Genomic DNA, 12,259 nt, shown 5'->3' with positions numbered 1-12,259 from the left:
CTTGTCTACAGATCAGGCACCCCTGTGGTGCAGACGAGGGAAAAATTCAGGATTTGTTTATCACAGGAGACAAGGAGTTGTGCAAATGTACTTCCTCCTCTCTTTCCTCGTGATGCTGTTATCAGGATCTTCATCTGAACCAGGGACTTCAAAGAAAAGACATCAAAAGCAAACAGTACAAACTTCTAGGAACCCAAGAGAGGGGAAATCTGTGTCCCTGCCAAGAAGGGAGCCCTGACGAAGCTCTGCGTCACTCAGCTCTGGGACAGCTCTTCCTGGGCCTGTGCTCAGGAGGTCAGGGGAGGTGCTCAGGAGGTCAGGGGAGGTGAGGGCTGACAATGCAACTGTGTTCATAGAGGACAGAGAGGAATGTGAAAGCAGGTGCAGGCTCTGAAGGCCGTATTTAGGAGGCATCTAGGTGCTGTGCTGGAAAGGCCCTGGGGTGGCTCCAGTGATGACACTGTGTGGTGTGTGACCTGGGCTTGCCCCTGTCTATAGGTTCCTTACCTGTAAAATGAGTGTGCACCATTAAATAGGCGGTTTTCGTCTTACGGGAGAACTTGGTGTGGGTCTGACCCTGGCTCAGAGGCTTGTGGGCTGTACCAGGGGTTTATAGAGACCCCTGGGAACCCCCTGAGGAGCTGGTAGGAGCTATGGCTTCTTCAAGCCCATGTAGGATTCTGGGTTTTCTGATAAGCCTGCAACCTGTCCTCTTTTCTCCTCCAGTGTACGAGGTGGTCACAGCCACGGGGGACGTTCGTGGTGCAGGGACAGATGCCAATGTCTTCATCACCCTTTTTGGAGAGAATGGGCTCTCTCCCAAGCTCCATCTCACTAGCAAGTGAGTACCAACTTGGCCTTGGTGGGACCGTCAACTGTTAGTTGGGATTAATGCAGTTCTAGAAGCCAGGGAGAAGACCTGTGTAGCCACAGGCATATTGAGTGGCACAAGGCTTCTGCTAACAACAGACCACAGGTCAACCGGGTCCTTCCCAGTGACCTCCTATCAACCTTCCTGTAGGTTTTCGTGTGAAGTAATACTTACTTTGGATCTCAGAATCCCCAAGAATTCTATTAGCTGTCCCTTGATGTGGGACCAGGAACCCTGGGTCTGGGTCCAGCTTTACCACATAGTTGCCATGTCACTTTGGCCAAACCGCTTCACATCCAGGGCCTTGGCTCCCTCCTCTAGCATCTAGGAGTGATCATCCCCCTTTTTAGGAACCTCACAGGGCAGTTGAGAGGAGGAAGCAAAACCATGCATTCAAAGGAGCCAGGAGTTTACAATGCTCTGATCTGTGTCTCTCCTAGGGCCCAGCACCTCACAACACCCGCCTGTGAGCTAGCCCGCGCACACATAGACTCCTCCTATGTGGGGGCTTGTGCACTTGTGCACATGTGCTTATGTAGACATGCTCTGTGTGTGTGTTCATGTGTATGCGCTGTGTCATTTGTAATTCATTCACAGCAGGGCTGCTGCCTCTTGGTTTTAATCCTCTCCCCCGACCACCCGCGTGTGCACACAGATACCCCCGAGCAGAATGTGGGCTGCTTTAGCAGAGTTCTGCAATCCCCGGGCTGTCTAGGGGCGGCCGCAGTGTCGTAGGCAGCTGGCTCTCAGTCTGTGCTGAACGGAACTGGGGATGGGTCTGTTGGTTCTGAGCCCACTGTACCCCTATCCTTCCTTCCTCCAGAGCAGCCCGATTTAAGGTTGCCTTGCCCACTGACTTTCTGAGTCAGATTTCATTTGTGCCAAGAGTTCTATAGCCAAGAAAAATGTGAAAATCCACTACATTTATTTCAACTCATTCATGGGGAAACTGAGACCTAGAGAGGAGGGGCCAATAGCTCTGAGCCATGGAGCTTCTAGACGGTAAAGCTGGTCTTCAAACCCCAGGAGATGCGGACACTTTCCTCGAGCATGGGCCCTGTGGCCCAGAGGGTGTGTGTGCGCATCCCCTGCAGGCTTCCTGAGCCCCCGGGTTGTGACCTCCTGGGGCGTGGGGGGGCAGTCGGGGAGGCTGTGGAAGGGTGGGGCCCCCAGGCCAGGATATCCCCGAACTCTGTGCTTTGCAGACTGACCCGGCCCTGCATCCCAAGTTTGCCCTGAGCGTGGGCTGTGGCCTAAATATGGCCCCATCGAGGCAGGTGTAACGTCTGATTTTGTCCATTTCTGCAGAACAGGGTACCCGTCTTCTTGTACCGCTTACTCTGTGGAGTGACTGGCTTGCGGAAGTCTCTCTCTCCAGTGATGTGGGCACGGTAAAGAGAAGACATGAAATGTCCATCCTCTTTGCCATGTGACCCCTTCCCCACCCAGCGCACTATTCTAGGGAGAAGCCACTAAGCTCTGGGAAACCAGCCAGGGTGGTTTCTGGAGACCCCAGCCTGCCTCTTTTTAAACGAAAAGAACCCTTTTCTCCTTTCTTGGTGGTTCCTTGCTGTTTTTTCTACTTTCTGCACCTAGTACCCTCACTCCGCCCACCCCCAACTATTTTCCTCTGTCAAAACAGCCTCCCAGGAAGGCCCCCAGAGTCACCTTTCATAAACCAGGAGGAAGGTTGGTCAATGAGTCCCCATTCCCAGGAGCCTGAATTCCAGCCTTCCTTCCCAGTGCAGAAGGGAAGCCTGCATCATGGCAGAGAGAGAGACAGGGCAGGGAGGCCTCCAGGCGTCACACATCGGCCAGCATCTCCACGCCAGCCCCATCGACAGAAATGGGCACCCCCTCCTTGTGACTCAGTGGGTCTCTCCGGACCTGTGTTATGCTCCGGGCTGGGGAGCAAAGGCATGGGTCTGGCCAGGACCCCGGTCGGGCTGGCCTGGACGGCTCTGTAGGAGCCCAGGGGGAATGGGTGATTTCAGAGGTGGGGCTCATTTTGTAGCCTGTGCTCTCTGTCCTGGGAGGCTGGAGAGGAGATGTACAGAGGGGTGCCAGGGGAGGAGGACTGTGAGGGGTGGCCGGCTTGTCCCTCCAGCCCCTCTCCCAGCTGCTTGCCAACAGGCAGAGCTCAGTGTTACCTGTCAGGGCTGCCGGAGCAGGACTTCACAGGGAAAGGCAGGTGATCTGGGCCTCGGGGGGTGAAAAAGACCCAGATGAGAGGGGACAGGGGAAGGGTACTTCAGACCACAGGGAATAGCTTGCAGACACATGGAGGCAGCAAGGGGCTGCGAGGGGAGGGCCGGGCCTTAGAAGGCCCTGCTTGCAAGCTGATTAGTAGGAGCCCAACTTACAACATGCCCGGGGAAAGATTAATTTGGCCGCTGTAAGATCCAGGGAAGTGTCTGCAGAGAGAATGGCAAAGACCCACTCTTCGCCATCTAAGATGCCTTCAGTTCATGACGGAGACCTTGGGCCTGGGAGGGAGCACCGCTTTCCAAGGACTCCCGGGCTGCCGGAGGACCCCAGATGTGAGGGCTGCCGAGGTCACCTTGCTCTATGACATTGAGATGGAGGTGTTCCAGCCCACCCTTTGCCCGCACCCCAGCCCTGGGGTCTGGCTCCCAGTCTCTCGGCTCACTGTGGGCTGCTGTTCCCTCCTCACTACTCGGTGTGACCCCAAAGCCAACTCGTGTGCTAACTGAAACTAAGTTCCCTTTCCTCGCTTTACACACACACACACACACACACACACACACACACACAGAGGCTACGAGGTGTTCTTGAGTGTATAGACTTCCCTAATACTTGGGGCACCAGAGTGAGTGCCCGGCACAGCAATGCAAACAGCTTGAAATGGAATGTTAGACAGACCCCATCATCTGAAGATGCAGCCACTGCCTCCCCTGGAATTTCCCACAGCTGCTTTCTCCACGGTGTCTGGCCGCACTCCCGCACCCCATCTTCCTCTCCTGTGTCTCCCTCACCCTCTCTTTTCTCTCTCCCCTCTGTTCCTGCTCCGTCTTCTGCCTTTTCTCCCATGCCCCGGGACTTCACCTGCCTCCCATCTGGCCTAACAGAATGTTTACTTCCCAATACAAATGAATTCTGCTCAATTATTTGGCACCTGATGTTAGCATGCTGACTGTTCTGACCTTCGTGGTCTAGTGTCCGACTCCTCGGTACACACCAGGTCCTCTGATAGGCAGCAAAGAGCGTGGCACATTCACTTTGATCCCCTGCCAGCTGACCTCCACCCAGACCCCACACCAGCTGGATATCAATAGCCACGTGGCTCCCAGAGGAAGGCCCCATGTTCTGGGTGCCCTTCCCCATCACCCAGGACCACCCCCAGCCCTGGGTCACATGTTCAGAATATGGCAAAAGGATGGGATCTCATGCATCTTCGGGAACATGGTTCTCCCGTGGAGAATTCACCATCTGAGTGTCAGAGAATGCCTGGCATTTTAGCCCACTAGCTTGGCCATGTTGGTGGCTAAAATGCCCTGTGCAGCCTTTATAGGCTTTCCTGGGTAGGGGTCCCCACTGAATGGGTGGGCTCGGCCAGGGAGGGGCCTGTGTACTGCATTAGCCTTCATTTGCTGAGCGACCAGGAGCCATGGGGAAGCCACAGCGTCCCGCAAGGAAACGTGAGGACGTCTGCATCTCTAATGTTTCCTTTGTGAGGGGATTCTCTGGCCCTTGGTACTTCTCTCTCGCCCCCAGTCAGTTTTCTGAAATCAACCTCTATTGCATTCTGACTTCCCAGAAGCAGGAATTTCAGAATCTGACCTGGCGGGTGGTGGCTGGGGCTTGTTTGGGATTATCATGGCCCCCCTCTGGAAGAAGACGGTCCCGGGAGGTGTGTCTCTTCAGTCCTTCCCTTCCTTCCACCGGGGAGAGGCTCTGGGCCCCAGAAGGCCTTCCTCTCATCGGCCAGGGAGATGCTGGGCCCCATCACATGAGCTCCGTGGACAATTGCTCCACACCTCCTGTGACATGCTGGAACCTTCCGCTGGGGTGCGGAGCCCCTTTGCCCATCCTGATAGACCTTTCTCTCCTGGTCTCCTCCTTCCACCTCGCTTTTGAACATTTGTTTTCTGCGGGACAGTACACTATGGTCGACTATTAACAAACACACTGGGACGTCTGAATTCACAGCCCACCTGGTCAAGGCCATAGGGCATTTCTGAAGGTCAAAGGCAGCTATCAGAGCTTCTCCAGAAGGGGCTGTGGTCAGAGGCTTCCCAGGACTGCAGCTGCTTTCCTTTCAAATCGCCCCCTTCTCCCCCTGCTCATTGGCACTGGCTGCTTCCCCAATTCCAGGCCTCACAGCAGGTGAAGCCTGACCATCCTCAGACTTGTCCCCACAGACTCACGCCAGGAGGCCGTAGGCCGTGGGGAGTGGGGGGCTGAGGAAATGGGACTGCCCCATATTTGTGACGGCAAATCACGACGCACTCCCTTCGGAAATGTACACAGACAAGAATAAACAACCATCGCTTCATAGTAGTCTTACCATCTAGACGCGATGTTTTTGAATAAATCCTTCCACTCCGTGGTTTTTAAATGCAGTTGGCATTCTGTTGTGTTGGTCGTTCTGTTCATACATTCTATTTTTAATCTGCTTTTTCTTTTATGCCTCTATCGTAAGCCTGTATCTGTTGCATTAACTCCTCTTTGATAACAGGCGTTTTTGATGGCTGCACGGCGTTCGACCACAGTTCTTCCCAGGGCCACTCTTTCTTGGGTTGACGTAGAGACTGAGACACTCTTGTTTGGTCAAAAACTGTCTCTTGTTGAAACAGAAAATAACTCCTATTCACTTCTTTCCCATTCACACAATCCCGAGGTACAGAATAATGTTCATGTGTGTTCCACACTGTGGCACACGATGGCTTTGACTGCAATGCAACGTGGGCTGTGTGGTTATTCACTGTTGGAAGTAAGCCTCTGACAAGTATATGCAACGAGCCTGAAAATGGGTCCTTTCCCTCGAGCAGAAATCCAGAAATTTCTAGCATTTTCTCCTTCCCACCCTCTGTGGCCGGACCTCAACTTGTCCCCTGACAAGGCTGCCCCCGTGTACGCTTGTCACCTGACTTCATGGTCTCTGCCTGCTTTGGGAGGACCGGAGGCCTCCTGCTTCACCGTGTGCCCACCTTCAGGAGACTTCTCAGGACGGACTGTTTGCCAAAGTGGGTCTGTTGGCAGGCCCACAGCATCCCAGTCCATAGAACTTTACAAGCCTTCTGTGGCTGAGAGAGTCTGAGCCTTGTTGCCTTGGACAGAAGGCTCTTCACCTCCCTCTTTGTCTGGCCAATAAATAGGCATGTGTGTTCTACACTTTTCTTTTCGCGGGGGCTGTGTGCTGGTGCTGGGAGCCCCGGCTGGGAGCCCGGTGGGAGGTCCACAAGCTCTCCGGACCTGTGAGGCCTGCACGTGGGGGCAGGAAGAGCCGTGAGCAGGTTCCACGGGCGGGGTCCCGGCCCACACAGAGGATGCAGCAGTGTCGGCACGAGATCCCGGCTTCTGCTCCCAGAGGACTGCGTGGGGAGGCCGCTCCGGGCCTCCTGCATGTAAGCTGGATAGAATCCAGGATGCAGCTGAGTTTGGATCCACCTGGGCAGCTCTGAGGAACCTCTCAGGTGTACTTGCCTCTGTTCACACCTTCTGTGTGATGCTCGATATGCATTCCCTCACCACCTGACTCCCCTGGTTGCTGGTTTGGGTTGAGTGTTTCCTTTCTTGTTGGAATGGCAGGACCGTGGGCCACCACCCAAGGTCTGCATCTGCTTGGGGCTGCCATTGCAACTCCCCCGAGCAAATGCAAGGCAAGTGAGGAGAGGCCTGGGCGCCTGCAGACCGAGAGCACCATGCTATTTACTGTGCCTGCCTTCCTCCTCCACTGTCCCAACCCAGAGCAACCAGAGCCCACTGGGTCATGACTCTGGAGATCCGGGTTCTGGTCCCAGCTCTGCTACCAACGGATACTTTCCCTGTTTGTAAAATGGGGCTGATACCGCCCGCCATACTTGTCTTAGCGACACACGGCAGGCATCCCAGGAGAACTTGACTGTGAAAACAAGGAGCGGATACCTACCGACCTTGCCCCCTGTCAGGAAGGAATCTCAGAATGGGAGCGGTTGCTCGTAGCTCTTCCCGGGACTGGGACGGTGGAGGAAGAAGAGGTATGCCAGCCCTTGGCTCTCCTCCCGGGCTTGTGAGCCTAGTGCAGATCTGTGCTAACTGTGCACGTTCATTGTAGGAGTGAATCTGCCTTCGAGAAAGCCAACGTTGACGTGTTCCGGGTGAGGACCAACAATGTGGGCCTCATTTACAAAATCAGGTAGGAATCTGAACCCTGACCAGGGAGGGACTGAGAGGAAGTCCAGTAGATTAGGAACTAACATCACTACTGACCTTTTCTGAGTATTAATTACCCTCTAGTGTCATTTCTGGGGTGACCAAAGGCCCAGATCTTTCCCTCCCACCCTAAACTTTCCCATTAGAGATTCACTTCTTTGGATGAAGACAGTTCGAGACAATGTCTCACAAACTTGGGAAATCGGCTCTGAAAGGCACCAGCGCGGTGGCCAGGAGCGGACTCTCTGAGTCCAGATCGCTGTGGTTCAAATGTCTGCCCCGTCATTTGCTAGCTGTGGGACTTCAGGAAGTTCCTCTCCAAGTCCCACTTCCCTCACTTGTAATAACGAGTTAGTGAGGACGACTCAACAGGTTAGTGCTTAGATAGTAGCGCTCAGCAAGGGTTAGAGATGCCAAGTCACTTTGCAGGACACCTCGTGACAGAGAGCTTGTCCCTCTGGGGGTGTTGGTGTGAGCATGTGGGGAGGAAGAACTCTATCAGCCTAGCTGTTAAGGCAGAGCCCCTCCCCCCACTACCCAGGCCCATTCAAGTTCATTCTCATTTGTCAGGAGGTCAAGGTCATGTGGTCTGACTGCCCCCAGGCTAGGGTCAAATGCTTCCTCTGTTGAGTCCTGTTTTATCTACCTCCCACTAGAAAGTGTAGGACCATAAACTTTCCTGAGGAAGTAAGGGACATAGGAGCGCCCTGGCACTGGCTTTGTGTGGGGGGGGGGCAGGGGGCGGGTGACGAACAGGGAAGAGGAGGGTAGGGGAGAGAGTGTTGGTGTGGGGAAAGGCAACCAGTACTCTGGGGTCCTACTGCCAGGCAGAGGTCTACACCCCCAGGTATGTCACGTGTGACATAGGTCCATCAGGGCTGTGCTGTCTTAAGCTGTGTTTGTTCCCACAAACAGCGAAGGTAAGGCCTCGCTACGACTGGTAGGGAGGAGATGCTTGGCGCAAAGATGCTTGGCCATCCAGAGGTGAAGGTCTAGGGGAGAAAACTTTCTCCTCAGAGGAAAAAAGTTGGGGCTGCCAAAGCACAAGTGGGGCTGCAAGAAGTGACGGGAAGGGGCGCCTTCGTGGCTCAGTGGGTTAAAGCCTCTGCCTTCGGCTCGGGTCATGATCCAGGGGTCCTGGGATCGAGCCCTGCATCAGGCTCTCTGCTCAGTGGGGAGCCTGCTTCCTCCTCTCTCTCTGCCTGCCTCTCTGCCTCCTTGTGATTTCTGTCTGTCAAACAAACAAATAAATCTAAAAAAAAAAAAAAAAAAAAAGTGAGGGGAACTTGGGAGACCAGACTTTGAAGAATGAGGATCTATGTTGCCCAATACAGCAGCCCCTGGACACGTGTGGCTTCTGGGCACTTGAAATGCAGCTGATCCAAACTGAGATGCACTGGACGTATAGAAACACACCAGATTTTTGAAAACTTAGTAAAAGAAAAGAACATCAACTATCTTATTAGCAAATTTTCGCATGGTCACGTGTTGAAATAATAAGTGGATGAAATAGAATATGTTATTTAGATGAACTTCACCGGTCCCTCTGCTTCTTTTTTAATGTGGCTACTAGAAAATCTAAGCTTATGTATGTGGCCCACACGTGCAGCTCAGGTGATATTTCCACGGGTCAACATCAGTCTAGATGGCCGGGGGGGATCATCTGGGTGGCGAGACTAAGGCGAGTATCTTGGGGGGGCAGTCTGGGGTCTGGAGATTAGGGAGGGAAGGGAAGCTCAAGATGGTCCTGGGCAATCCTGGATTTTCTGTGGAAGGTGCTATGATCCTGCTGGTGATTCGACCTTGCACAGTATTCCCATTTTGGAGATGAGGAAACTGAGGCTTGAGGGGTAACGCAACCACAAGAACTGATGGCACCCCTCTTTGGAGTGAACATCTGGGTATTCTAGTGTGGAATGGGTGTCGTCTCTGTTCGGCCAATGACGTGTGGGTGTCTGCTTCCGCCCCAGGATTGAGCACGACAACACAGGCCTGAACGCCAGCTGGTACCTGGATCGTGTGATAGTGACCGACATGAAGCGGCCTCACCTCCGCTACTACTTTAACTGCAACACCTGGCTGAGCAAGGTGGAAGGAGACCGCCAGTGGTGCCGTGACCTGCTGGCCAGCTTCGACCCCATGGACATGCCCCGAGGTCAGTGCCAAGGCTGGCCTGCCTGCCATTCTTCCCTGCCAGGGCTGGCCTGTGCCTCTCTCTTGCTTTGGGCAGTTCCCTGTCCTCTTGCCACTCCTCTAGAGTCTTCCTATTGGCCAGGGTCTGGCTGAGGCCCCATCTTCTTCACGTGGCTTTCCCAAGAGCAACCTTATATGCTCTGGGGGCTCTGGGGAAGGGGAAAAACGAAAGGACCTGGAGGCCTCTTGGAGGGGTGGGCTCAGTTCTGAGCATATCCTGTGTTTTAATAACTCTGATTGATGGGTATCCACCGAGAGTCCTCTCTGAGGTCAAAGGCAGTTTTCCCTGTTTTCCTATTTCTTTGCCATTCTTCTGATGCCCAAAAGAAGGGGAACTCTGGCCAGGGCATGGTGGCTGGGAATCAGAACCCCCCGTCCAGAGCTCCATCAAGATGTCCCATCTCTAATTGATTTTACGAGGAAGGGAACAACTAATTCCAAGTGCATCTCTGGCCAGAGGCCTTAAATTCAGTCGTTTCAGCTCAGCAGGAGGCAGGGGGACAAATCATGTAAAAACACACACCCTATCCCATGACCTATTTTATCACACTTATGTCCCCTAAAGCTCTGACCTCACCTTGCCTCATATTGGACACATCTGCCTTTCCAGAAAGGGAGAAATCACACGTGGGTACCACCATCATAACACCTTGCTTGCAGAGTCATGGACCATCGCAAAGAAAGGCATTCGATAGCCAGGAGAAGTGACTTTGCCAGGTCACTCAGCAAAGGCAGACACCCTCCTTAGACTCTGTCTTCCAGCATGTGCTCTGTGGTCTCCAAATTCCATCCTCTCTTGCAACCCAGCTGGGCAGAATAAAACATATCCCATGTCTCACTGCCTGCCTCTGATTTCCTACCTTCCAGCTGACCTTGAACTTGCCTCATTCCTCTGTGGCCGCCATCATCATAATTTGCAACGTCATTGTTTCTTTCTTTCTTTCTTTTAAGATTTTATTTATTCATTTGACAAGTAGGCAGAGAGGCAGACAGAGAAAGAGGAGGACGCAGGCTCCCTGCTTAGCAGAGAGCCCGATGCGGGGCTCGATCCCAGGACCCTAGGATCATGACCTAAGCCGAAGGCAGAGGCTTTAACCCACTGAGCCACACAGGCACCCCCACCGCTTCTTCTCTTAAAAAGATATGTTACTGATCTTTCTCTTCATAGCAAAAGCCAATTTGATCATTGTAGAGAATTTATAAAACAGAGACACATGCAGACATAAGAACGGAATACCTGTAATTCTATCACCTGGATAAACATCCCTGGTGACATTTTTGTGCACTCATATCTAGTCTTTTCTGTGTGTGTATAGTTTGAAAGAATGGGCTAGTCCAACATCTTGTTTTAGAGCACGTTTGTTTCTGTGTCTTTAAATACTGCTTGACACTCCTGCTAGCTATGGCTGTGGAGTGCTCTGGGGTAGGCAGCTACCACCTTTGACTCACTGAACCCCTTATTGTCTGATTTACATTGTGTCCTCCTCTGCAATTTTACTGTTACTATAAACAACACACCTAAATCTTTGCACAGACTAAGGGGTCTTTCCTTCGGATAAATTCCTAAATAGAATTTTTAGGTCAAATATAATGCACACGGTTAAGACTTTTAATGAGCATTTCTGTCCTAGAACTGTCCTAGAAACGGTGCATCAGTGCACAATCCCACCAGCTGTGCAAGAGCACCCACTTTCCTCACCCTCAATACTTAGTACTGTTTAATTTTCTAACTGGATGGGAACAGGGGCTTTGTGATGTGATCTCTTTGGTTATTGGTGAGGCTGGACATTTTTTATACATTTCTTGGTTATTTATAGTGTGTGTGTGTGAGAGAGAGAGAAAGAAGGGAGAGAGAGAGAGAATTGTCCACCCAAGCCCCATGCATGTCTTCTCACTTGGGGTGAATATCATAGATTTTTCCCAAAGAGGATTTTTCTTTGATTCTTGATCCAGTCTCTTTACTAGGATCAATCCTTAGCAAGTTGTCAAGCTGGCTATCTTCCTCTCTGCTCTTGTAGCACCCCCCCACCTTCTCTGGACATTTTCCCACCATTTAGTTCCTCATTCCACCTTTTGCTTTGGCCACACGAAAATCCAGGATTCCTCTGTTGGAAGAGCTTCTGAAAAGTCACCATTAAGAATGAATTAGCATGCACAGAGCACTGGGTGTGGTGCAAAAACAATGAATATTGTTACGCTGAAAAGAAATAAATAATTTTTAAAAAGAAAAAAAAAAAGAGTAAATTAGCATCACTCCAAGGTTCTCCAGCTTTCCACGAGAATCACCCAGGGTAGTGTTCTTGCCTTGAGGGAAAGACAAGACCCGATGACGTTGTCCCTCATTCAGACCACCTGGGCCCCCCGCCCTTTTCTGAGTAGGAGGACACTGGACTTTTAGTATTTCCAAAGGGGATCTTCAAATATTCAGTGGACTGCGCTGGTAAACAAAAGTTTAACTCTCTTTGCTTTTCACCTGGGATTATACCAACTTGATGTTTGGTTGCTGCAGAAGGTCTCTGATGATCCAAATGGGGAAGATAATTATTTCTTCATCCATGCAGTTTGATATATGAGAATACTTTAAGATGTGGGATATGAGCAATAATAGAAGGGGACATTTTAAGTGTATATTTCACCTCTTCATGACCCTCCAAGAGATGGTGGATCATCAATTGGGTATCCTGGCTCCCCTCTCCCCACTCCCAGGACCGTCTTCTGATGTTCTGACTGATAATTAGCTGGAAGCTTCTTTCATTCCTGCTCTTTAGAGAGGATAGGTGTTCTATGCTGACCGACTGACCCTTTGACTGTGCTGATCAG

The 12,259-nt window shown here is 52.0% G+C and overlaps 1 protein-coding gene across 2 annotated transcripts in view; it reads left to right on the top strand.

Annotated features, from left to right (window-relative positions):
* The window catches only part of LOXHD1 (lipoxygenase homology PLAT domains 1), a 149,584-nt gene that overhangs the window by 5,223 nt on the left and 132,102 nt on the right, over nucleotides 1-12,259 (top strand). For both annotated transcript variants that reach the window (XM_045065773.1, XM_045065772.1), the window contains exons 2-4: nucleotides 727-841; nucleotides 7,149-7,229; nucleotides 9,217-9,401. In XM_045065773.1, coding sequence (XP_044921708.1) covers nucleotides 727-841; nucleotides 7,149-7,229; nucleotides 9,217-9,401 — 381 coding nt within the window. The remainder of the gene's footprint in view (nucleotides 1-726; nucleotides 842-7,148; nucleotides 7,230-9,216; nucleotides 9,402-12,259) is intronic.

The sequence above is a fragment of the Mustela putorius genome, unplaced genomic scaffold, assembly GCF_011764305.1.
Source record: "Mustela putorius furo isolate JIRA1106 unplaced genomic scaffold, ASM1176430v1.1 tig00003858_pilon_pilon_pilon, whole genome shotgun sequence".
Lineage (NCBI taxonomy): Eukaryota > Metazoa > Chordata > Mammalia > Carnivora > Mustelidae > Mustela > Mustela putorius.
The sequence above is the reverse complement of the archived record's forward strand: the minus strand, read 5'-3'. Positions and strand labels throughout refer to the sequence as shown.